General features: G+C 51.7%; 1 protein-coding gene across 5 annotated transcripts in view; it reads right to left on the bottom strand.

The window, feature by feature from the left end:
• The window catches only part of RYR1 (ryanodine receptor 1), a 129,010-nt gene that overhangs the window by 82,478 nt on the left and 20,126 nt on the right, over positions 1-26,406 (bottom strand). For all 5 annotated transcript variants that reach the window (XM_061388165.1, XM_061388168.1, XM_061388166.1 and 2 more), the window contains exons 17-36: positions 26,077-26,210; positions 25,352-25,593; positions 24,639-24,831; positions 23,482-23,698; positions 20,938-21,042; positions 20,627-20,730; positions 19,655-19,738; positions 18,378-18,685; positions 17,421-17,623; positions 16,297-16,471; positions 15,916-16,124; positions 10,119-10,513; positions 8,770-8,902; positions 7,812-7,972; positions 7,068-7,233; positions 6,348-6,434; positions 5,957-6,183; positions 3,844-4,456; positions 1,002-1,271; positions 457-657 (exon numbers count right to left, since the gene is read on the bottom strand). In XM_061388165.1, the coding sequence (XP_061244149.1) occupies positions 457-657; positions 1,002-1,271; positions 3,844-4,456; positions 5,957-6,183; positions 6,348-6,434; positions 7,068-7,233; positions 7,812-7,972; positions 8,770-8,902; positions 10,119-10,513; positions 15,916-16,124; positions 16,297-16,471; positions 17,421-17,623; positions 18,378-18,685; positions 19,655-19,738; positions 20,627-20,730; positions 20,938-21,042; positions 23,482-23,698; positions 24,639-24,831; positions 25,352-25,593; positions 26,077-26,210 (4,227 nt within the window). The remainder of the gene's footprint in view (positions 1-456; positions 658-1,001; positions 1,272-3,843; positions 4,457-5,956; positions 6,184-6,347; positions 6,435-7,067; positions 7,234-7,811; positions 7,973-8,769; positions 8,903-10,118; positions 10,514-15,915; positions 16,125-16,296; positions 16,472-17,420; positions 17,624-18,377; positions 18,686-19,654; positions 19,739-20,626; positions 20,731-20,937; positions 21,043-23,481; positions 23,699-24,638; positions 24,832-25,351; positions 25,594-26,076; positions 26,211-26,406) is intronic.

The following is a 26,406-nucleotide window of genomic DNA, read 5'->3' as shown; positions in this document are numbered from 1 at the left end:
ATCTGGGCGACTAAAGGTTCAAAAGGAGTCAGGGTCAGTCTGCAGTGACTCAGAAGTCTGGTTCAGAGAGAGGTAAGAGAGTAACTGTTACTCTGTTACTCAGAGCTTTCCTGGTGGTTCAGACAGTAAAGAATCGGTCTGCAAAGAGGGAGACCTGGGTTTGATCCCTGAGTTGGGAAGATCCCCCTGGAGGAGGGCACAGTAACCCACTCCAGTATTTTTGCCTAGAGAATTTCATGGACAGAGGAGCCTGGCAGGTTACAGTCCATGGGGTTGCAGAGTCGGACACAACTGAGCAACTCACACACACACAAGAGAGTAACAGATAAGTGTATCAATAGGGTCAGAGGTCAAAGTCAGATTTTGAGGTTGAGTATCATCCGTGATCAGGGCAAGGGGAGAGGCTGAGGTTGAGGGGTAAACAGTAAGGCCAGCTAGGGTCAGGGGTCAGAGGACCTGCTCCTGGGGTGGGGAGCGGAACTCGCGAGTGCGTCGGGCTGTCTCAGCTGCAGTCATGGTGAAGGCTTTTATGAGGATGGCGTAGCGGTCCCTCTGGTTGGCCTGGAGTTTGTCCACATAGCGCTCTGCAAAGGCTGCCAGAGATTCCACACGGTGCTGTAGCTCTTGGTCACAGAAATACTCCAGCAGGTTACACATCTGTGGGATGATAGCCATGTGGTAGGTGGGATGATGGTGAGACCATGAGGACTTCCTTGAAACTCTTCTTGCCTTCCCTCCCCACTCCACAGCCCTGTTCGGGTCGAGCCACCACTGTCTCCCGCCTGGATCCTCAAGGTGGCCATCTCCATGGTCTCATCCCTCTAATTCACCTCCCACAAGGAAACCAGAGAGCTCATTCAAAACCCAGCAGCAGTCCCCTGTTTTATGCCCCTCCGCAGCACCCACTACCTTGGGTCAAAGTCCAGACTCCAGCCCCACCAGACCCTGCATTGGCCAGCCCAGAGGGATGGAGGCTAGAAAAACAGGAAGAACCAGCTCACCTGTAACTTCACAGACTCGGGCAACTTCATCTGGAGCAGCCCCTCCTCCAAGTCCTCTTTTTCCCCCTCTGCTGTCTCCTCCTCCTCTTTTTCCTCATCTTCCTTCTCCCGTGCCTCTTCCTCCTCGTCCTCCTCCTTCTCCTCCTCATCCTCTTCTTCCTCTTCCCCTTCCTCCTCCTCCTCCTCTTCCTCTTCTTCCTCAGTGAATACTTCAGGCTCAATCATCTTCAAGATCTGTTTTACATCCTCATCGCCAAAGATGCCCATCACCTAGGGGACAAAGGCCGGCTGTGTTACTGCAGGCTGCAAGGCTTCCATAATCAAGTCCCGGCCTCACTCCCCAGACCTGATTCTCCAGCCAGATTCATCCCTGCACTGACTGGATACAATTCCTCCTACAAACAGGAATGGCATCCCCCCTGTCCCACCATCCACCTTCCTTAAGATACCCCCAGATCCATACCCTGTGTCCCATCTACATGGCCCAGACCACATAGCCAAACATGAGCACCTCTCCCTTCACAAGTAAATGTCCTTTCTCCCAAACCTGACCATTTGTGACTCTGGGACAAGACACATCCTACATCTGATCGAGGCCCTCATAGCTCCCAGTATATGCCAGCTCTCAGTCAACATAATGGAGATGCTAAGAGATGGAAGGAGAGGGGGTAAATGAAAGGGAAAATAGTTGGGAAAGAGAGAGATGAATGAATGGGGGAGGACTAGGTGACTGGGTGGATGAACAGATGGGATAGCAGAGGTGAAGGAGAGGTCTATGGATGGGTGGATAATGGATTGAAAGGTGAAGGTAAAGGGGGAAGAAGAGATGGTGGGTAGATGGATGACAGGATAAATGATGTTTAGAGACGTGGGAGGATGCATGCTTTGATAGATGCATAAGCAAATACATGAGTGGATAGGTAAATAGATAAATGCATAAATAACCATGTACTGGGATGGGATGGATATATGGATGGGTGGATAGACTTGTGTGTGAAAACTGGATGGATGTTTATATGTAAGAATCATTAGATGGGTAGTGAATGAAAGAGTACATGAAATAAAGAACGGATATCGAAGGATGGAGAATAAGTGAATGAGTGGGTAAATGAACAGGTGTAGATGGTTGGATGGATTTGTGGGTACATGTATTAAGTACCCACAAATCCATCCAATCATCTACCTCTTGAGATCTGATCTGCCTCTTGAGAAATTTGTATGCAGGTCAGGAAGCAACAGTTAGAACTGGACACAGAACAACGGACCGGTTCCAAATAGGAAAAGGAGTACGTCAAGGCTGTATATTGTCACCCTGCTTATTTAACTTCTATGCAGAGTACATTATAAGAAACGCTGGACTGGAAGAAACACAAGCTGGAATCAAGATTGCCGGGAGAAATATCAATAACCTCAGATAGGCAGATGACACCACCCTTATGGCAGAAAGTGAAGAGGAACTAAAAAGCCTCTTGATGAAAGTGAAAGTGGAGAGTGAAAAAGTTGGCTTAAAGCTCAACATTCAGAAAACGAAGATCATGGCATCCGGTCCCATCACTTCATGGGAAATAGATGGGGAAACAGTGGAAACAGTCAGACTTTATTTTGGGGGGCTTCAAAATCACTGCAGATGGTGACTGCAGCCATGAAATTAAAAGACGCTTACTCCTTGGAAGGAAAGTTATGACCAACCTAGATAGCATATTCAAAAGCAGAGACATTACTTTGCCAATAAACGTTCGTCTAGTCAAGGCTATGGTTTTTCCTGTGGTCATGTATGGATGTGAGAGTTGGACTGTGAAGAAGGCTGAGCACCGAAGAATTGATGCTTTTGAACTGTGGTGTTGGAGAAGACTCTTGAGAGTCCCTTGGACTGCAAGGAGATCCAACCAGTCCATTCTGAAGGAGATCAGCCCTGGGATTTCTTTGGAAGGAATGATGCTGAAGCTGAGACTCCAGTACTTTGGCCACTTGAGGCGAAGAGTTGACTCATTGGAAAAGACTCTGATGCTGGGAGGGATTAGGGACAGGAGGAGAAGGGGACGACAGAGGATGAGATGGCTGGATGGCATCACTGACTCGATGGACGTGAGTCTGAGTGAACTCCGGGAGTTGGTGATGAACAGGGAGGCCTGGTGTGCTGCGATTCATGGGGTCGAAAAGAGTCAGACATGACTGAGCGACTGAACTGAACTGAATACCTATGGATAGAGAGATGCATGGATTGATGGATAGGTAGGTGGAAGATGGAAGAATGGATGAATCCATGGATGGGTGGATGAATGGATATGTGGATGAATGGATGCACAGTGGAAGGTGGATGATGGTTGGATGTATGAAGGGGAAATAGATTAATAAATAAATGGGTAGGTGGATAGATGAATAGATGAAACAGTGAATGAAATGATGTATGAATGAATGGACAACTAGATTGAAAGTTGGATAGATGGAGGCAGGGATGGATGGAGAGGTGGACGAATAGATAATTGGGTGGAGACTGGAAGGATAAATAGATGGTGAACTTTTGGATAGGCAGATGAGGGTATGTTTGAATGGACAGATGGATGGATGGAACGGTGGGTGGAGGACGGCTGAATGATGGTTGGTTACATGATTGAACAAAAAGAAGGAAAATGAATAGATGTCAGATGAATGGATGGAAGGAAAAGTGAATGAGTAGATGATAAAAGGATAAGTTGGAAGGTGAAGGGTGTATGGATGGAGAGATGCATGGATGGTTGGATACATAAATGGGAGGTATGCAGGTACGGGTGGATGAATGGATGTATGGATGATTTGGTAGCGGGAAAGACCGGGACAGAGGGAAGCAGGAGGAAGTCCTTACCAGCAGGGTGGACACCAGCTTGAGCACCGGCACAAACTGGAACTCCACGGAGCCCCCGACTGGGTCACGAGCGTGCTGCCCACCATCTCGCACCGCCTCCCCCAGCATTCTGAGCGCTTTGTCCCGAAGAGCTTCCAGAGGGATGCTGGGGCTGAGGCGGGCCGGGGCTTCTGCCGCCCCAGCAGCTGGCAGGGCGGCCACGAAACACGGGGCTGAGAAATGGTGTGGAGGCCGCAGCGAGGTGGTAACGCCGACGCCAGGAAGCCCGTAGCGGCGGGGACCGTTATCCGCTCTCTTTCCGGGTGGGAAGAGAGTGATGGCGCGGGTCTCAGGCGTGAGGGGCACGATGTACTCAGAGAGCATGGAGCGGCGGCTGCGGCAAGCACTTTCGAGGTGGATGCTGATGAGGAGGTCGTAGTAGCCTGCCCGCAGAGGGCCGGGCAGGTGCGCGTCCTCCAGGGCGTGCAGCAGCTGCGCCTGGTCCACATGGCTGCACAGAGCATGCGCCACGCGGTTGTTGCCCAGGGCGCACACAGCCCGGTAGAGGCGGAGGGTGTGCGAATGGAACCGCTGCAGGTCCAAGCGCTCAGACAACTCCAGGATGTCCATGCATCTGTGGTAGAGATGGGCTACATTCAGAGACAGAGCAAGCAGAGAAGGTGGGAGATAGAGACACAGACCCGAGAGGCAGAGTGCTCAGGCGAGTGTTGGTGGCCCTAGAAGGGAATCCCAGTGTTCTGCTAGGTCAAGATTCTGTGAGGTCTGTGGAGCTGAGTCTAGGAGACTTTTTAATGGTTCCGGAAGTCCCTTACTGGTCTGGGGGCTCCCTGGGATACGTTTGGGGTTTATAGGATGGTCTGGTACCCTGGGGATCTAAGAGTCCAGGGAAAAGATCTGGTGACTGTGAGATGTATGTGGGCTTCCAGGTTGGGTCTAAATCCCGCTCTGGCAAGTCTGAGTACCCTGGATATATTTGAACACCACCAGAATGTAAAGTTCATCAGGACAGGACATTCCTGCCTGTTTCGTTTGTTTGTTCTTTGTTTGCTATATTCCCAGCACCTAAAAAGGACTAAACACAAAGGAAATCAACCTTGAATACTAATTGGAAGGACTGATGCTGAAGGTGAAGCTCCAATACTTTGGCCACCTGATACAAAGAGCCGACTCATTAGAAAAGACCCTGATGTCAGGAAAGATGAGGGCAGGAGGAGAAGGGGATGACAGGGGATGAGATGGTTAGATGGCATCACTGACTCAGTGGACATAAGTTTGAGCAAACTCCAGGAGATGGTGAAGGACAGAGGAGCCTGGTGTGCTGCAGTCCATGGAATCACAAAGAGTCGGACATGACTGAGTGACTGCACAACAAATGTGCTCCATAAATATTTTCTGTAGGAACAAATGAATATGGGTGCATCTGGGGCCTCTGGGGATGGGTCTGAATCCTTCTGGGCAGGTCTGAGCATTGCTAGATGTCCGTTTACAAGAGCTTGGTGTCTCCAGCCCGGAATGCTGTTGTCACACAGGAGGGGCTCAGAGCTATTTGTCGAATGAGTGAATAAAGAAAAGATGAAGCATGTTGGAAGCCTCCTGGGGTCAGTCTTGGATCCTGGCCACATTTGGAGTCCGTAAAAGCTTTGCTGTCATCCATGAGAATACTCTCTAGCTGGGTGTGTCTGGGTCCCCTGGAGTGAGTTAGAGATTTCCATGGGACACATCTAAAGTTTCCCTGCATATGCCCGAGAGACCCTAGGATGCATCCAAGCCTCTCTGAATAATGTTCAAGACCCTCTGAGGTATACTTGAGGCCCCAGGGGTGTTGTGTGGGATTCTTGATGTGGATCTGGCTCCCTGAGATGGGTCTGGAGTCCTCTGGGGTGTTATCTGGACATGCCTGGGTTGAGTCTGCATCTCTGGAGGTGAGTCTGAGCCTGCTGAAATGGATTGAGAGCCCCCTGGTGTGCTATTTGCAGAAAATAGGGTGGTCTGGGGCCTCTTGGAGTGTTATCTGGAGCCCCAAAGGTAGTGGGGAAGGGGAACCCAGTGGGATCCAGACCCCAGAGGGCTTGAGGTACCCGCCCCACCCCTGGGCGATGGGGCTGGCCCTGACCGGTTCTCCTCGGGGACGTGCAGCGCCATCATGGTGAGCGGCTCCTGGCACTGCACTGCCCAGCCGAGCCGCTCGCCCGCCCGCCGCGTCTCCACCTGCAGGAAGTGGTTGGGCATGCGGCTCCAAGACACGGGCATCAGCATCTGCATCTCCAGCCGCGGAGGGCACTGTGGCGTGGGGTTCTTGCGCTCGCTCAAAAACATGGCGGCTGACAGCGGCATGATGTTCTGCGGGGCACAGAGGTGTGCACAGGTCAGGATTCCCAGTCTGCTGGATCCAGCCACTCCACTTCCAGGAAGACATCCCAGACTGCCCTCCCGCCACACACACTTCAGCCTGACATCCCGCACCTCCTTCCTCAGCCTGCCCCCATTCGCGCCCCATCACCGACCTTCTGTTTCCCCAGCTCAAACTGGATCACGTTCTGGTGCGTGGGCAGGACAAAGACGGCAGGGAACAGCTTTGTGTTGGGTTCCACCTAGCAAGGGAAAAGAGGGCAGGGTGAGGAAGAGGATGAACTGGAGGTGGTGTTGACTCTAGATCCCAAACTCTGGAGCCAGTCGGCCCAGCCTGATCCTGCTGGTGCCTAAAGATCCAAAGGGCATAGGAGGCTCCACAGTGGCCCTGAGGTTGCTCATGGACTGTACCACCTCTGATCCAGCAAGGCCAACCTCCTCCGCCTCCTAAGGGGAACCTGTCATCTGGGACTTTGCAGATTCATGATAGAGGTATATAGGCCCTCACTGTACAATTCCTTTAATTTTGTTGTGTGCTTGAAACCTTTCGTAATCAAATGTTGAATAGGAAAATACCACTTTAGAATTCTGGTCCATCGTAGGATTTTCCTTGATTGGTGAAAAGGTGGGGACTGGTACCACCCAGCCCAAGATGGAATACGGATCTCTCTCCAAGGTCAAGGCTCTGCTCTGTCTCCCTTTTCCTAGATATCAGTAGAGGGTCTCACAGGCACCTCCCATAGCCACAATACAGCTCTGGCCTGTCGTGAGGTTGTTTTCGTCCTGTATCCCTGGGGTCTGTCCTCTCGGTGGGCTGTCCTGGGATGCTAGGTCACGAGGATGCTATTACTAAGTTGCTGAGGGGCTGGGCTCACCTGGAAAAAGGTGTTGCTCTCTTTGCCGTTGGCGGTAAAGGTCATTAGGCCAGTGGCCAAGTCCACCAGGCAGCCAATGACAAGGTCCGTGTGGCTGATTCGGCCCTGCTGCCCAGGGCTCACGAAGTCTCCGCCCCACACCATGTAGCAGTTACTACACTTGAGGCTGGAGGACACAGGAGTGGTCAGCACACTGATCCCCAGGCGTTCTGAACACCTGGACACCCCCTTCCCCGAGCTCCCAGAATACCAGGACTCAGAGTCCCACCCCTAAACAGCCACCACCTGCAGACCTGAGCACTGAAACCGCTCACCCCAGACCCTGTGGAGCTAGAATTCTTAGGAGGTGGTGGTGGATTCTGGAAGGAGAAGGAAGGGGAGCAGAAGGAGAGAACAGAGAAAGGAGGTAACCTAGAAAGAGGATGGCAAGATGGGGAAGGAGGGGACTTCCCTGGCGGTCCAGTGGTTAAGAATCCGCCTTCCAATGCAGGGGTTGTGGGTTCGATCCCTGGTCAGGGAACGAAAATCCCCCATACTGTGGGGCAAATTAAGCCACACACTGCAACTTGAGAAAGCTTTGCGTGCTGCAATGAAGACCCAGCGCAGCCAAAATTTACAAAAAAAGAGGAGGAGGGAAAACTCAGAATAGGAGCCATGGGGAGGAAGATAAGCAGGAAGACAGGAGGAAAGGAAAGGGTGGTGCCCGGCGTGCCTACCCCCCACAGCCCCCACCCCTGCCCACACCTGCTGTGGATGTTGCCTTGCTCATCTCCCATGGTCACTGTCACCGCCCGGACCTTGCTGAGGTCGAAGTTCATGTCGTGCTGGTGGTAGTCAGGGGTGACCCAGCCCACCCACACGCAGCTGGGCTCCTGGCCGGCAAAGACCCTCACAGAGTAATAGTACTGGAGAGGCAAAGGGGAGACCAGCAGTCAGTGGGCTTCCCTGGGGCTCTTGGTTTCCCTGGATTCTCAGTGTCCTCTGGGGCTTTGACAAGAAGTTACTGCATTTGAGACCCTCTCTTTCTGTATCTACTGATACATTTCTAGATCTGGGAAACTTTGGGGACAGTTTTGTGATACCCTCAAATTTGGGTCCCTCCCACCACTAGGCTATTTGTGTCAGAAAATATTCCAGATTTGGGGAATCCCAAAACTACATTGGGATTATTGTGAATTCTGGCTCCCAGGAATACACTAGTGAAAGTGAAGTTGTGTCTGACTCTTTGCGACCCCATGGACTATAGCCTAACAGGCTCCTCCATCCATGGGATTTTCCAGGCAAGAGTACTGGAGTGGGTTGCCATTGCCTTCTCCAGGAGATCTTCCCAACCCAGGGACTGAACCCGGGTATCCCGTGTTGTAGGCAGATGCTTTACCATCTGAGCCACTAGAATAGCTGTTAAATTTGGGGGTGGTGAGTTTACAAGGATGAACCCAGATATTGGGATCCTGAGTCTATGTTGGTTTATCCTTGGGATTTGGGGATCCCTGGGAGTTAGGTCAGCATGCCTCATGACTTTATTGTGTTCCCTGTGATTTTTAGGCCCTTAGCTATATGGAATTAGGGGTTCAAAGGGTTTGAATCGATGTGTACTATATTTTGTGGTTTCCAGTAGGTACTGGGGTATCCCCAGATAAGGGCAATTACTGGGGATCATGGCATGGAATTTGGAAATCTGCCGAGGGCCCTTGGTTCGCACCGTGGTGGTATTGAGGATGATCTCAGGGTCATCACGGTCGTCAGCAGGCACCACCTCATGAGGGAGTCGGGGCAGAGTGGGTGTGGCTGGTGGCTGGGTCATCATGGCAGCCTTCTTGGCCTTGAACAAGAACCTGGTGGTGAAGAGGAGAGGCTGTCATGAGGCTCACTCTCCAGCCCAGTCCCCCAGCCCTCCCATCACAATGTTCATGCCTCCACATTCATCCTACATATGTACATATCTATGTGTGTGCGTGTGTGCATGCTCAGTTGTGTCTGACTCTTTGCGACCCCATGGACTGTAGCCCACCAGGCTCCTCTGTCCATGGGATTTCCCAGGCAAGAATACTGGCGTGGGCTCCCATTTCCTTCTCCAGGGGATCTTCCCCACCCAAGGATCAAACCCACGCCTCCCCCATTGGCAGGCATCAGCAGGTGGATTCTTTACCGCTGAGCCACCAGGAAAGCCCCACATCCATCCTAACTACACCCCATTTCTAATACCCAAGGCCTCGCTTCTAGAGGGATGAAATCCCAATTGCGTCAGGAGTGTCCACCTTGGAGGATCTCTGTGTTTTTGGATGTCGGGTTGCCCAGATTTAAAGGTGCCTCTGGGAACATGGAGGTTGCCTTGGGAAGTGTACAGTGGTCCTCCCAAGTCAGCATGCCTCACGTGGGTGCTAAAGGCATTTGGGAAAGGACAGCTCTCCCTGTGGCACTGGCTTGTACACTGAAGGCGTGTGGAATCCCTGGAGCCCCCAGCAGGCAGTATGTCTCCTCAAAACTGTGACAACCCAAAATCTCCCATCATTTCCACACATCCCCTCAAGAGACACAGAAATACATCCTACTGAAAATCACTGCCACCATAGGGGAAAAGCAGATTTGGTTTCAATCCAAGTTTAATGCCCTTTGAGGGTTCCCCTTAAAGTTAGTTTTTTTGGGGGGGTTACATTTGAGATACAGAAGTGACCCCAATTTAGAAGACCAGTGGTGTTCATTGGAATGCCTCGGGGGCATAGATAACTTGACCAAAAATCTGAGGTCCCCTTTAGTGTTCACAGATAATGAAGTCCATTGGATGAAAAGCTTTGGGACCCAATAGGTACCCCCAAGGACAGTGGAGTTCTTCATAGATATAGTGGGGCATCCCAATTTTACATTCTCAAGGAAATTAGAGTGTCCCAGAGAAATAATAGCCTTCACTTGAGACATAATAGGATCCCTTAGTAATCTGAGTCCACCTAACACATATGGGATACAGTGGGGTTTCTCAAGGTATTGAAGTCGCCTAATTGAGGGGTCCCAGGACAGACCCCCAAGCCCCACCCTGCCCCTCCCTTGACTCACCCTCTCTTCTTGTTCTTCTCTGTGGTAGCATCCTTCTCATTCTCTGCCCTGGCAGGCTGGGCCTCCACCCCAGCCTGGGCAGGACTCCCAGGTGTCCCCTCCTTGGCAGTTCCTTCTTTGTTCCCCTCAGCCTCGGCCCAGTGCCCAGCTGAGCGGCGCAGGTTTTCATAGTCGGGATCAGGTTCCGCTGCCCGGGCCTCATCCTCTGCAGGAGGCTGCAGGCCAGGGGGTGCCAGTGGGGTGGCCCCTGCGGTGCACCGGAAGTGCTGGTGGAACTGGACCGGAAGGCTCAGCCGGAGAAACAGCATCTCCACCAGACTGTTCTGGGAGCCCCAGGTGCGGTGGGTCAGGCGCAGGCAGGGGGGTGTATCTACAGTGCCATCCACACGAGTCACCTGTTGGGGGAGCAGGAAGCCCTGAGCCAGGAGGTTGGGCTGGGCCATTGGCCCTAAACCTTATTACACACAGAGTCACCATTCGGCGTTAGAGCACTGTGTGAGAATCAGCCAGAGACTCACTCCTCTGGGTGGAGGAGCTCCTATGGGATACACAACCTGGCCACGGGTGCATTCACCTTCTGTCTGTCTGGACACCTTTGCGCATGAGCAGCCCTGGTCAGAAACTGGAATCACTCAGGGAGCTTTCAAAACCTACCTGATTCACTCCAGCCTAGGCCATCCATCCATCCATCCATCCACCCTTCTATCTACCCACCTATCCATTCATCCATCCATTCTTGCATTCTTCCATCCATCCAACCATCTATCCACTGTTCCACCCACCCATCCATCTATCCACTCCACAAACATTTACTGAGCACCTACTGTGTGCCGGGCACTTTCCCAAGTGCTAGGAACACATCAGTGAACAGAACATGAGCCCTGCCCTCCTGCTTTCTTATGGAGACCTCTTGGGGACAGCAGCCCAGAAGGGTCAGAGTTTTTTTTTTTAAAGGTCCCCCAGATGAATTTTTGTTACATTTGTTGTTTGTGGAAAGGCAACACTCAGAAGAATGCACACATCATAGGTGTACAACACTATGAGGTTCTGGAGAGACACACCTGTGTCTCCTGCACTCAGACGGAGAAATGGACCACATAACCAGTCCCCCTGGAAGCCTCCTCAGTGCCTCTTTAGTCACTACCCTCTTAAAGATAGTGAGGGATTCTGATGAGGAAAATCCAACAACCTGGCCTAAATAAGGGGCAGGAGCTGAGAGCGGGACAGGTGCCTGGCCTGTGGACCCAAAGGACAGGCTCAGATTTTCTGGAGACTCCATAACAACTAAAGCAGTGCCCTTTCTTTGATGCCCCACCTCAAGATGACCTCATCAAGGACCAATTGCCAAGACAGACCTCTGTGCTCCTTGTCAGCCAATGAATTCACCCCAAAACCGTGCAACCAAAACTGTCTGCAGAATCTTTTTCTCTCTTCTCTCTCCTTTCTCTCTTATAAATTCTGTCTGGAGACTTCCCTGGAGGTCCAGTGGTTAATTCTTTCTGCAATGCAGGGGACACAGTTTCGACCCCTGGTTGGGGAACTAAAATCCCACGTGTGTGTGTGTGTGTGTGTGTGCACTTAGTCATGTCTGACTCTTTGCAACCCCATGGACTGTAGCCCACCAGGCTCCTCTGTTCACGGGATTCTTCAGGCAAGATTCCTAGAGTGGGTAGCCAGTCCTTTCACCAGGGGATCTTCCCAATACAAGGATCGAACCCTGGTCTCCTGCATTGCAGGTGGATTCTTTATGGTTTGAGCTGCCAGTTCAGTAAAATCCCACATGCCCTGGGGGCAACTAAGCCCACACATGCAACTACAGAACCCACGCTCTCTGAAGCCCACGCACCTCAGTGAAGATCCCCCAGGCCACACGACACAGCCAATAAATAAATTAATTAAATAAACCCTGTTTTGCCTCTGCTCCTTGACAAGTCTACTGACCATCTTCCTCCTGTGACTTGTACGCTAAGTAACTAAATGTCTGATTATTCACTCACAGTACAGCGTAGCGTCCATCATCCTTAAAGTGCCTATGAATGGGATCCTACAGTACGTATTCTTTTGTGTCTGGCTTCTTTCAGCCAACACGATGTCTGTGAGATTCGTCTGTGTGGTTGTGGGTGGGTTAGTTGATTCATTCTCCCTGCTGTCTAACATCCTGTTCTTGGGGTTGAGAACACCATCTGGCGGTGGCAAGTATTGGGAGGTTCCTGTTGGGCTTCCCAGGGGGCGCTAGTGGTAAAGAACCTGCCTACCAATGCAGGAGACCTAAGAGACTCGGGTTGGATTCCTCGATCCGGAAGATCTCCTGGAGGAGGGCATGGCAACCCACTCCAGTATTCTTGCCTGGAGAATCCCCTGGGCAGAGGAGCCTGGAGGGCTACAGTCCTTAGGGTCACAAAGAGTCAGACACGACTGTAGCGACTTAGCACGCATGTCTACTCTGCCATCCTCTCCCACCCCAGGCACCTCTCTAGTCTTTGTGCCCCCATTCTCTCCACCTACAACTCACTGTCAAAAGGAATCTTCCCAAAACTCAGATCTAGACTGGATAGTCCCCTGTTTAAAACCCTTCTATTTAAGATTAAAAAAATAGAATAAAAGTCAGGGATGGGGGCATTCCCTGGTGGTCCAGTGGTTAGGACTTCGTGCTTTCACTACCAGGGCCCGGGTGTGATCCCTGGTTGGGGAACTAAGAGTCTGGAAGCTTTGAAGCTCAGCCAAAAAAGAAAGGAAAACACCCTTCTGTTTTTACCTAGCCTGAAATGCTTCCCCACAAATTATTTATTAATTACAAAGGGAAACACACTAACTTGATGGTGGTAACGATAAACATAGAGTCAGAGTTAATATAATCAGCTGTAAGCCATAGTGCCATGGTGGCCTCTCTGAGATCCTGCAGCAAGCAGAATACAACCTCATTGCTATGATGTTCCTGCCAAATATGTGTAACCTGAACCTAATCGTGAGGAGACATGCATGCATGCATGCTAAGTAGCTTCAATCTCGTCCAACTCTTTGTGACCCCATGCACTGGACTGTAGCCCGCCAGGCTCTTCTGTCCATGGGATTCTCCAGGCAAGAACACTGGAGTGAGTTGCCATGCCCTCCTCCAGGAGATCTTCCCAACCCAGGGATCAAAGCCAGGTCTCTATGTCTCCTTGCATTGGCAGGCAGGTTCTTTACCACCTGGGAAGCCCAAGGAGACATGCTGCTGCTAAGTCACTTCAGTCATGTCTGACTCTGTGTGACCCCATAGACAGTAGCCCACCAGGCTCCCCCGTCCCTGGGATTCTCCAGGCAAGAACACTGGAGTGGGTTGCCATTTCCTTCTCCAATGCATGAAAGGGAAGTCACTCAGTCATGTCTGTCTCTTAGAGACCCCATGGACTACAGCCCACCAGGCTCCTCCATCCATGGGATTTTCCAGCCAAGAGTACTGGAGTGGGGTGCCATTGCCTTCTCCGAAGGAGACATGAGAACTACCCAAATCGAGGTATATTCTGCAAAATAACTGGTCTGTACCCTTCAAAAACACTAGTGTCATAAAAGACAATGAAAGACTCCAAAGCATTTTATATACATTAAAGAGACATAACAACTAACTGCGGAGAAGGCAATGGCACCCCACTCCAGTACTCTTGCTTGGAAAATCCCAAGGACGGAGGAGCCTGGAAGGCTGCAGTTCTTGGGATCGCTAAGAGTCGGATACGACTGAGCGACTTCACTTTCACTTTTCACTTTCATGCATTGGAGAAGGAAATGGCAACCCACTCCAGTGTTCTTGCCTGGAGAATCCCAGGGACGGGGGAGCCTGGTGGGCTGCTGTCTATGGGGTCACACAGAGTCGGACACGACTGAAGTGACTTAGCAGCAGCAGCAGCAACAACTAACTGTAACATGTAACCCTGGCTTGGATTTTGGACCAGAAAAATAAAAAGAGACACTATTACCACAATGAACATAGTTTGAATATGGACTGTAAATTAGGTAATAATACGTATCAATGTTAAATTTCCCGATTTTCATAACTGCAGCTCTGTAAGAGTATAGCTTGTTCCAAAGAAATGCATATTGAAATATTTAGGGATAAAGAGGCAAGATGTCTCCAACTTATCTAAGTAATTTAGAAAAGAGAGAGAGTGTATGAGCGGCAGATCGGGGCTATGCCTAGGAAGAGAAAACTGATGATCAGAAGGAAAGTCAAATGCCCCAGGGCACAAAACAGGGAAAAGGCCAACTCAAGGCCTGTCTGACTGTAAAGTACCAGCCAAAGCTCAGCCATGTGGAATTCAAGTTCTTCCCAGGTTGAGAAAAGGACCATCACTTTGGTCTATATGGGGTTTTTATGGTCAGAATATGATGCGGAGTTTAACCTTGAGAAAGAAAGGCACTAGGGTCTAAAAATTAGGATACTCAGATTAATGAAGAATTACTAAAAAATAAGTAACCCCTGGGACTTCCCTGGTGGTCCAGTGGTAAGGAACCCACCCTCCAATGCAGGGGACATGGATTCAATCCCTGGTCAGGGAATTAAGATTCCACATGCCACGGGGCAACTAAGCCCGAGTGCCACAACCAGAGAAGCTTATATGCCGCAACAAACACTGAGCACAGCCCCCCCCAAAAGTAACTGCCCCCAAAAAACCACCCTAGATAACAATTAGTAAGGAAGGTCCCGAAATGTGCCCAAGGATTTATATTTCTTTAAGCCTTGTTGTTGGCTCAGCAGTAAAAGAATCCTCCTGCAATGCAGGAGCCACAGGAGACATGAGTTCCATCCCTGGGTTGGGAAGATCCCCTGGAGGAGGGCATGGCAACCCACTCCAGTATTCTTGCCTGGAGAATCCCACAGACAGAGGAGCCTGGCGGGCTACAGTCCATAGGATCGCAAAGAGTTGGACACGACTGAAGCGACTTAAGCACACAAGCAGAAACCCTTGGTAGGATCAAATAGTTATAAGGGCTGAAAATTTCCAGTGAGGTCACTTAATCCAGCTTCTCTTTCCTCCCTTCCCCCATTTTGCAGGCAAGCTACCTGGAGCTCAGAAAGGTATGTTTTTTCCAAGGTTATACCTACCATTAAAATTACCTAAATTAAAAGACACTTGTTCCTTGGAAGAAAAGCTATGACCAACCTAGACAGCATACTGAAAAGCAGAGACATTTCTTTGCCAACAAAGGTCCGTCTAGTCAAAGCTATGGTTTTTCCAGTGGTCATGTATGGATGTGAGAGTTGGACTATAAAGAAAGCTAAGCACCGAAGAATTGATGCTTTTGAACTGTGGTGCTGGAGAAGGCTCTCGAGAGCCCCTTGGACTGCAAGGAGATCCAACCAGTCAATCCCAAAGGAAATCAGTCCGAATATTCATTGGAAGGACTGATGCTGAAGCTGAAACTCCAATACTTTGGCCACCTGATGTGAAGAATTGACTCATTGAAAAAGACCCTGATACTGGGAAAGGTTGAAGGAAGGAGGAGAAAGGGACGACAGAGAATGAGATGGTTGGGTGGCATCACCAACTCGATGGACATGAGTTTGAGCAAGCTCCAGAAATTGGTGATGGACAGGGAAGCCTGGCGTGCTGCAGTCCATGGGGTCGCCAAGAGTTTGGCATGATACAGTGACTGAAAGGATACCCTATAAGGCAGCCCGGGGAGTCCACCATCCTGACACTCACTTCTACGTTTGTGGTCTAACATTAACGGAAGACAAAGAGTAGCTTGGGGAAGAGAACTGTGGCGAGAATGAGGTGTGGAAGCAGATCTGAGGGTGTTGAGTGGGGTTGGTCCTCACCTCATAGTGCGGGTGCTCAGGAGGCACGGCCTCAAATTGCGGAAGGCCTTTGCTGAACCAGGTGGTGACCGGGCGCTGCATGTTGATGGCAAATGGCTCAAAACCTTCCTGGAGGCCACAGATGGCAAAGAACCGCAGAGAGCTCACGTCCTGGCCCAGGTTCAAGTGACCCACCTGGCCGGGTCCCAAGCTGCACACAGGCAGGAAGCCTGGTGGGAGGGGATAGATGGGCAGGGATGAGCATAGGTGGGCGAGGCGGGGGCAGCCATGGGGAGGATGTGCGTGGAAAGAGGGGATGGAAGAGCCGGGGGCTGGAGGGGGCGGTGTAGGGTCAGGTGAGATGGAAGAAAACCAGAGAGGGGCCCCGAGGCCGGCCCTCACCATCTCCAATCTCGATATCGCGGAAGGCTGTTTCTGAGCCGGAATCGGACATGAGGACCTCGCCATTGAGGGTGAAAATGATGGTGTTCTCTGTGAGGTCGATCATGCAGCCCACAACGTCTCCCGACTGCCAGGGACGCCCAAACGGTTCACTGCCCAGGTGCCAGCGCTGACCCTGTGAGGAGGTGAGGGGGAGACGTGGTGTGAGAGACATACAGAGAAATGGAGAGATACGGGAGCGAGGGGAGACATGTCAAGACACACACGCAAGGCACCAGGCCCAGTGCATGGGGAACAGAGGAAGGGTCAGCCCCACAGCGTCCCCCTTGTGTCCCCACATTTGCATCCATGGTCCTTGGAAGGTAGGGGCTAGGCATTCATGTTTTCCCTTCCCAGCCATCTCTCTATCTCATCCCTTTTGCCTGGGTTCTCTGTTGTTTTCATGACTGGGGCTGTAAAGGCCACCCAGGTGGTCTTGGAGGGTTGGGGGAAGCAGAAAGTAGAGGAATGGAAAGGAGAAACTAACTATCAACGTCCCCCATATGTACGCGTCTATACCCATATGCCCCAGAACAGATACATGAATAATGAGATGGGTAGATGGATGGGGAGCAGGTGTATGGCTGGATGGAAGAATGAAATGAAAGCTGAGGTTCTACCTGGGATGACAGAGGGAAGACAGAAAGTACAGACAGACACACAGGTCTGTGTAGGTGGCAGATAAATAGATGACGTCTGTATGCATTAGATTATTGGATAGATGAATGGATAAATGAAACATTGAATTATTAGATAGATGAGCGAATAAATGAAATCACAAATTGGTTAAAAAAAGGTGAATGGCTGAACTGACAACTACCCGAATATATGGAACCGTAGATGCCTAAGTGATTCTTTGGACAGACGAGAAGATGGATGGATGAAATGACAGATGGATGGTTGGATAGAGAGATGGATGTGGACGGATATATGCACAGACAGAGGGAGGGGGAGGATGGAGGGATGGATGGGAAGGTAGATTCAGGGATGGGCGGACAGAGTGAGACACAGAGAGGCAGGGCTGGATTACACGAGTGTGGGAAGGACCACAGAGCCTGACAGAGCGGAGCCAGGGAGCTACCCACGCGGTGCCCGTTGAAGACATAGGACAGGTCATCCGCTCCCAGCTCCACGTCTGGGCGCAGCTCAGGCCGAGCCCAGCCCACTCGCATCTCGCCGGTGGTGACTGCCTCGAACTCGAAGTACCAGCGGCCACTCTGCACCACGTAGGATTTCTCTGCCCGGAAGATGCGCACCCGGTCCCAGCGAGACTGGCTCTCCACCTGACCTGAACATGGGGCCAGGCAGCGTAAGAGAGGCTGGGTTGGTGGGCGAGATCGGGAGAGGTAAGGGCCTTGGGGCGCTGAGGGGAAAGGCACAGCTTTTGGTGTTAGAGAAGAAGAACTGGGGACTCTCAGAGCAGTCACAGAGAAGTAGGAGGGACCTACTGAGACTTCTCCTCTGTCCCTCTAGCAGTCAAGAGTTTCAGAGAGGAACTAGCAGTAGAGACATGGAGGGAGAAAGTTGGGTCGGTCACAGTCATGGTCTGTGGTGAAGGGTCAAGATTAAGGCTGATGTTAATAATCAAGGGCTGAAAGCAGGATCGGGGAGAGGGAGTCAGAATCAGGGTCAGGGAGGGGGACGGAAATTGGAGTTGGTGGCAGGGGTTGAGGCTGGGGTCAGGGGTCAATAATAGGTCAGCAGTCAAGTTAGGAGTAGTACTTAGAGGCTTTCTGAGTGCTTGGTTGGGTGGCTCCCCGTTGTATACATAGTCCAGAGGTTAGGGGTCAGGGGTCAGAGCTGGGGGTCAGGAACTGGAGTCAGGGGTCAGGGTTCACTGGGTTCCTGGTCTATGTTGCAGCTGTAGCCCAGGCAGAGCTTGAGTCAAGGTCAGTGGTCAAGATCGGGTTCAGGCTCAGGGACAGAGTGAGTGTCATGGTTGGGAAAAGTGTCAGTGGTACAGATGTAGCCCACTGAGGGGCTGAGTTGGGTCAGAGATTGGAGTCCAGGGGCGGAGTCAGGGGCCTGCGGTCAGCACTCACTGGGCTCCTGGTCGGGCGGCTCGATGTTGTAGCCGTAGCCCAGCAGGGTGCGCACGGCCTGGCAGAGGCTGTCGCGGTTGCTGCGCTTGGTGGCCTCATCCAGCAGGCGGTAGGGCACGAGGCGAGGGTTCCGGCGGGCAGGGATGTCCTGCACGGCACTGTAGCTCCAGCCCTGGGCCACTCGGTCTCGGGCCCACACGTTGTGCCCGTTCTCCGCCAGCCGGTCCACCAGCGTGGTCTGCGCGGGCGTCAGTCTCACGTGGCTCAAGTCTAGCGGTGCCGGCTTGTACCCGTTGCTCATCATGTACCTGCGGGTGGTGGTGGGGAGCCAGTGGGACGAGACCCTCGCCTCCACTACTGGGCTCTGTGCCACGGGATCCTTGACTTCTGACCCTGGTCCTTAGGATCCCATGATCTTTGAAACTTTTGACCTTTGATCTCTGACAGCAGGGTTCTTTTTCAATATATTTGTTTATTTATTTGGCTGCATGGGGTAGCATGCAGGATCTTTAGTTGTGGTGGGCAAACTCTCAGGTGTGACATGTGGGATCTAGTTCCCTGACCAGGGGTCAAAGCCAGGCCCCCTGCACTGGGGGCATGAAGTCTTAGCCACTGGACCACCAGGGAACTCCCATCTGACATCAAGGTTCTCAAATAAGCTTACCTGACCTCAGACCCCAGGATCCTGTGACCTTAGCAAGGGCTTTGAGTTCACTGACCTCTGGCCTCTGTGACCCCTTTCATCTTGATCTTGGGAGCCTCATCTCTGGTCCTGGGGTGCTCTGACCTCTCACCTCTGACTTGAAGGCTTCTTACCTCTGATTCCAGGACCCTATCATTTCAAACTGCTCACTCTGGAGTCCTTGACTTTTGAACCTTGGCATCTATCCCCAGGACCTGTGACCTCTCATCTATCATTTCAGGATCCCTTACTGACAACTCCAGCAATTTCTCACCTCTTTCCACTGACCCCGCACCTCTAACTCAGAGACACAACTTCTGCTCTCTCATTTTCCCGACTCCATGGAGACCCTGACCCTGAGTCTGACTCACTCCTACTCTCTCAGGAACTCCTAACTGTGTTCTCAACTCCCTAGGACACTCACCACTAACTCTACAGCTCTGATCCCTGGTCCTAGACCTCCACCCCAACCCATGGCCCCTTTGTCTCTGACCTCAGTCTCACCACTCCAGCTCTCGATCACTCCAGCCCTCACTGTGGCATCCCCAGCCCCCTACTCTATTCCCCAGGTGGGGCCCAGGTCACCCACACTCACGTCTTGGGGAGTTTTGTCTTCTTCAGGTTGTCCTCCGCCTTCTCATCTGCCATGCCCACGTGGCAGCCCAGCGCCAGTAGAGTCCTGGGGCAGGGGGTGGGGGTAGGGGAGCAGGTCACCCCACATGGCCACCCTGTCCCTAGCCTCCCCTCCCCCAGCCCGGCTACCCTCCTCCCGGGGCCCCTGTCAACTCTGTCTCTGGGTCACCAGCTCTCTCCCTGTTTTCTGCTCTGGTTTTCTGACTATTTGTCCCATCTCTCTGCCTCTCTGACTCCTGTCTCTCCCTGTATCTCTGTCTCTGTATTTCTTTAATTATGTTCTTTTCCTCTCTGCTTCTTTCCTTGTCTCTTTCTCTTTCTTCCATTTACTGTGCATCTTTATTTAGCAAGGGGAACCATTTTAAATAATAGTATTTTTAAAAATTTTGTTTTCCAGTGTATACATTGCTAGTATATAGAAATGTTTGTCTTTAGGTTATCTATTCATTTATTATTTATTTTGGGCAGCCTTGGGCCTCCGTTGCTGCATAGGCTCTTCTCTAGTTGCAGTGAGTGGGGACTGCTCTCTCGTAGCAGTGCTCAGGCTTCTCATGAAGGTGGCTTCTCTTGTTGCAGAACACAGACCCCAGGGCACTCGGCCTTTAGTAGTTGCAGTGCTTGGGCTCAGTAGTTGTGGCACACAGCCTTATTTGCCCTGCAGCCTGTGGAATCCTCCTGGATCAGGGATTGAACCCGTGTCCACCTTGGCAGGCGATTCTTAACCACCGGAACACCAGGGAAGTCCTGAGCATCTCTCTTTATGCCTCTATCTCTTACTCACCCTCTGTCAGTTTCACAATCCCCATCTCCCACTCCCTGTGTTGCTCTTTTATCTATTTCTCTCTCTCTCAGTCTCTGTCTCACTGTCCCTGTTTCCCTGTGCCCTTCCGCCCAGCGGCCAGGCCCAGGGCCCTTTCCCCAGTCCCCTCCTCACTTGAGCGTCTCCCCCGACATCTGCAGGTTGTAATTCCTCTCGGGCTCCGGTAGGCTGTGAAAATCCACAAGGCAGGGGTGCAGTCTCTTATTGTCATCCCGAACCTGGAGAAACCCCAGAGTCACTCCTTGGCTCCTCTTCCCTCCCCAAGACTCCCAGACTGTGACCTCTGACCTCTTACCCCTCATTCTGCCACTTGAAACCCAAGGAGCCCTCCCAAAGTCTCCTCCTCCAACCCCCGGCCCCTCCCCAATAGCAAGCGGTTCTCACTCCTCCATAGCCAGTCTAGCCTCTCTCCCCCGTCCACTCACCGGGCCATAGGTCCAGCCCTGCTCGATGCGAGTCAGTGCCCAGAGTTCATGAATGTTCTCGGCCAGCTTCTCCCGAATACGCTCCAGATGGGGAGGCAGGACAATCTGGGGGCAGGGGACATCCGTGAGGTCCCTGAGTTCCCTCCACCCCGTGCTATAAAGTCTTCCCAAGAACACGCACCAGCTCTCGACAGTTCACCAGGGAGCTCTTTTGACCTTTCCTGCCATCCAAGCCCTGCTCCCCATCACCTTATCCTGCCTCCAGAATGGATGCTCAGAACTTGACATCCTCAAAATCAAGGAATTATCTGGGGATGAGTCTGTCTCCCCCTGTGGACTGGGAGCTCCGTGAGGGCAGGGCTGGGGCTGCGTTTGTCTCCAGCATTTCCCCAGCCCTCCCCAGCCCAGAGGAGATGCTCTGGAGATGTTTTCTGAATGAACGGATGGGTCTCTTTCCTTCTCTGTACAATGAACACTGGAACAATGTTAACTCATAACATTGGGTTGGCCAGAAAGTTCGTTCTAATTTTTCCATAGAATCATATGAAAAAACGCGAACAGACTTCTTAGCCAACACAATACTTTATATGGGTTCAGTGAAATCATCTACATAAGTTACTAAATGTTATATACAGTAGCCCCTCGTACAATGCAGGCTTAAACTGCGTGGATTTTTTTCAGTAAATATAGTAGCTGTATTTTCATTTTGTGTGTGTGTGTGTATGTGCTCAGTCATGTCTGAATCTTTGCAACCCCATGCACTGTAGCCTGCCAGGCTCCTCTGTCCATGGAATTTTCCAGGCAAGAATACTGGAGTGGGTTGCCGTTTCCTACTCCAGGGGATCTTCCTAACCCAGGGATCGAACCTGTGCCTTGAGTCTCCTGCATTGGCAGGAGGATTCTTTATCACTGCATCATCTGGGAAGCCCCATGTTTTCATTTTACAGATCTCTAATTAACTCAAGGTAGGAAAAAGTTTGTGTTTGATTGAGATCACAATATGTGGAATCAAAAGAAGGGTTTGAGTCATTCTATCCAAACTGTTTCAGCTTCCTGCTCTTCATGTGCTATTTACGAATTCTTTTGACCTAAGACAGAAATAGTAGTACTGGGGCTTTCAGCTTGCTGGGGTTGGGCCCCTAAACCCCCTGCATGGTCCAAGGATCAACTGTAGTTTGTATAAATACCTGGCACATAGTTGGACCAGGTTGGGTTGTGAGGGGAGGAGTGGGGAGGGGATGTCCAGGAGACCAAGTGGATGGCTCTTGAGGCTGACCGGTGGGGGACAGGAAGGGAGACATCCAAGCTACAGGGGGATGGCAGGTTGATTTGCAATAACATTACTACTACCCATAATGATGGGGCTTCCCTGATAGCTCAGGTAAAGAATCAGGTAAAATTACAGGTAAAGAATCACCTGTAATGCAGGAGACCCCGGTTCAATTCCTGGGTCGGGAAGATCTGCTGGAGAAGGGATAGGCTACCCACTCCAGTATTCTTGGGCTTCCCTTGTGGCTCAGCTGGTAAAGAATTTGTCTGCAATGTGGGAGACCTGGCTTGGGAAGATCCCCTGGAAAAGGGAAAGGCTACCCACTCCATACTGGCCTGGAGAACTCCATGGACTGTATGGTGCATGGGGTCACAAAGAGTCGGACACAACTGAGTGACTTTCACTCACTCACTTTACCCATAATGACAATAACTCAATTGAGGACTTAACACTTTCTTAGGACCGTGCTAAGCACTTCACATATATTAATTCATCTAAACTTCACTACCATGCTACAGGTACGTTCTCTCATTCTCCCCTTTTCCTCACAGGTGAGGGGACCAAGGCACAGAGAAGTGAAGTCGCATGCCCACAGAGACATGCTGAAAGTCAGACCCTCGTGATCAGGCTCTTAAACATGACTTATATCCCCTCCTAGAGGAACACACTTGGAGAGAAGGGTGGGGAGCTCAGGTTGGGATAAGAGGAATGGGGGGAGGCCTGGAATAGAAAACTTGCTCCACAAATTGTGGTGGATATGATCACAGGCTTTGGGATCAGACCGCCTGGGTGCAAATCAGCTGTGTGACTTGCACGACCTGCTTGACCTCTCTGGGCCTCACTTTCCCCAACTGTATATTGGGGCAATAATAGTCCTTTCTTTTATTACATATTTATTTTTACTGATTTATTTGGCTGCACCAGGTCTTAGTTGCAGCATGCAGGATCTTCTGTCTTCATCACGGCATGCGGGATCTTTAGTTGTGGCATGTGGGATCTAGTTCCCTGACCAGGGATTGAACCCAGAGCCCCTGTGTTGGGAGCGCAGAGCCTTAGCCACCAGGGAAGTCCAAATAATAGTCCTTTCTTTAGGGGGCTATCGTGAGGACCCCCTGAAACTCAGATTCTGCCTGGAGAGATTCCTTTGCCTCCCTCCTGCCTCAGTTTCCCCATCTGTCAAACAACAAGGTCCCCAGCTTCCAGCTCAGCTGCCCACCCCACTGACTCCTAAGGGGGTCTGCCACTCCAGGAAACCCTTACAGAGCAGGCAGTACCTGGACAGTGTCCACAGGGCAGGGCACAAAGTCGGTGTGTGAGAGGCAGCGACTGGGGCCCACCAGGTGGGGCCCCCGAGGCCCTTCCCGCCGGTACTCCTTGATGGGTTCCAGATGGAGTCGCTCTCGTGGGAGCACAGCCTCGTGGCAAGGGGCGTACCCAGGAGGAGGGAGGAACTTGAATTCTCCATGGCGGCCACCAAGGAGGAACCGCACTCTAGATGGGAGAGCGGGGTCACTAGTGAGGACAGTTTACCTAGCAGAGTCTGTACTCAGGGAGGGGAAGGGAGCAATCCTGGAATTTGTGGGAGGTGCTGGGTTGACTTGAGGTTAGTGGACAGTCATAGGGTCATGGAGGTGATTTTAGGAATCAGGAAAGTCTAAGGTCAAAGAAACTGTCAGAAGGCAATAGGAATTGTTAGAAAGTCAAAAAAAGTAAAGTGGGGGCCAGGTCACTAAGGAGTTAATCCATGGTCACAGGAAGGTCCTTTGGAGGAGGTCCTGGGTCAATAGAGCATTTAGAGATACCAGAAGGTTTGGGGGAGACCAAGAAGGTGGTCATCCAGAAGTCATTGAGACTTTCAAGGTGTAACCTTGAGAAACTGTAATTACCACTGAAATGGTGAGAAGTCACACACAGAGTTTGGGGTCATTGGGAAAACACTGGGCTACTGAGAAGTCTTTGAAATAACTGTGGTCATTGAAGGGTAGCTGGGAGATTATGGAGCTCTTAGAGTACCACTGGGAGAAGCTGGGGTCATTGAGGAGTTGTTAAGAGCATGGCGTCATTGGGAGAGTCCAAGATCATTGGGAGGCTTTGTGGTCACTGGAAGATCATCATTCAGATTTTGAAATCATTTGGAGGTTATTGGAATGGCATAGAATAATTGGGAGGATCAGAGGTTCATTTGGGAGGTCACTGGAAGAAACTTATTAATCATTAGAAGGTCATTGTGAAATTTGGGGACACAGAGATTGGGGAGAAGCGGAGGTCATTGAGAGTGTCACAGTGACCCTCACACAAGGGTCTGGCCTGTCGGTCCTGAGGATAGGCTGCTGGGTCCTGGCCCCATAGCAGGCCACGGCATGCCTGCAGAAGCTGTCTTAGGACAGGCCCTGGTCTGGAGACTGGCAAGGGGGCAGGGATGAGTCCTTACTTGACACCAGCCGAGAAGCTGACAACAGGGAAGAAGAGCCCATCAAGATTGAAGGCCTCGAAGACCCCCTGCACGGGACAGCCATTGATGCGGAAAGAGATGGACGGCACACTGAGGTCCAGGCAGCAGCTGACCACGTCCTCGGGGGCCAGGAGGTGCTGCCCAGGGTAAGTGACCAAGCGTGGCACGTGTCCTGCACCCAGATCACCGAGAAGAAGTCAGAAGTCAGAGGTCCAGCAGAACCAGTGGGCTCAGGAGACAAGGGTAGATATTAGAGGATCCAATGGGGTTTTAGGATCTCCAAGGTCAAGTGCTCTTAGAGATTAGGGGCAGAGGTCAAGTTTCCCCTGAGGTTAGGTTCTTGAGAGGTGTAGGAGTCAGAGATTAAAGCTGTCCTAGAGTTAGGATTCTGGAATCTTTGGGGTCAGAAGTCAAAGATCAGAGGTCATAATAATCGGGGCAGTTTTCTAGGATCTCTCAGGTCAGAGATCAGACCTCCTCTGGGATCAGAGTTCTGGGGCTTATGAAGAAACAGGTGAGGGCCAAGATTCTCGAAGCTCTAGGGTTAGGGTCTTGGGAAATGAGGAGTAAAGGGGTCAAAATTAGCCTGTTTGGGGGTCAAGATCCCAAGAACCCCAAGGTGTTCAGTGAGACCCTTAGAAACCCTGGGGTCAATGGTCAGGGTTGAGGGTCCCCTAGAAGGGTCCAGGTACCTGTCCAGAGGTGCAGCCCGTCAAAGCCGTAGGAATAGAGGTCATCGCCGACCCCGTTGCCGCCCCAGCCCTCGCCGCCCCCGGGGTAGGGGCTGTAGCCCTCAGTGAGGGCCCAGCCCACCCTCAGGTGGGTGGCCTGAGCCGTCAGGAACGGAACCACCTCGTCCACCATCACCTCAAAGTACCATTTGAGGTACTGCGTGGTGCCCTCTGCTCGGCCCACAAAGATGTTGGGGCGGATGCTACAGGAGAGACAGAACAGGAGAGGAGGGTGAAGGAGAGATGGAGAGGAGACCCAGGCTGCTGGGGGCGGGAAGGGAAGGGAGAAAGACCAAGAGATCCACACCCAAGAAAAACAGAAAAGCAGAGACATGGAGACAGAGAGTAACAGACAGAGAGAGACACACACACAGAGAAAGCAGAGAGAGACAGAAGCATCAAAGGACAGAGAAGAGAGAGGTGGACGAGAGCCCAGGAAAAAGAGGTGGAGGAGAAATAGAGACAGAGGAAGACAGAAAGAGCAACACAGAAAGAGAGGAAGAGACAGGCAGAAACAGAGCAGGGAGAGAGGACAAGAGGTGTGAGAAGCCAGGGATGACCTGGGAACGGCTGTGGGGACCGGTGTCAAGTCCCAGGGTGGGAGGTGGAGGAAGGCCCACCCACCCGGGAGTTAGGGAGGGGCTTGAGAGGTTCTGAGTCCTGGAGTCAGGAGTCAGGGGCCAGACCTGGTGACATAGTTGATGAGGTTTGTCTGCAGCAGAAGCTCGCGGCCAGGGAGCAAGTTCTCAGTGATGAGATCTTGGTTGGAGCGCACGGCCACGCCATTGCACACACACAGGGAACATAGCACATCCAGCACCTGGAGGTCAAGGTCAGAGGTCAGGGTGTGAGGGCACCAGAGAAGTGGGGGAGGTGGGTCTATGGGAGACCCAGGATGGGATACCAGAAGGATGACGCACCAGGATGGGAGATAGAGATTTGGACTGAGACGAGGTGATGTAAGTGGGAGGTCAGGAATCACTGAGCGAGATTGGGGTCAAAAGGAAAGGTCAGGC

Source organism: Bos javanicus, chromosome 18 (genome assembly GCF_032452875.1).
Source record: "Bos javanicus breed banteng chromosome 18, ARS-OSU_banteng_1.0, whole genome shotgun sequence".
NCBI classification, from domain to species: domain Eukaryota; kingdom Metazoa; phylum Chordata; class Mammalia; order Artiodactyla; family Bovidae; genus Bos; species Bos javanicus.
Note: the sequence above shows the minus strand (reverse complement) of the source record. Positions and strands in the feature narration are given on the sequence as shown.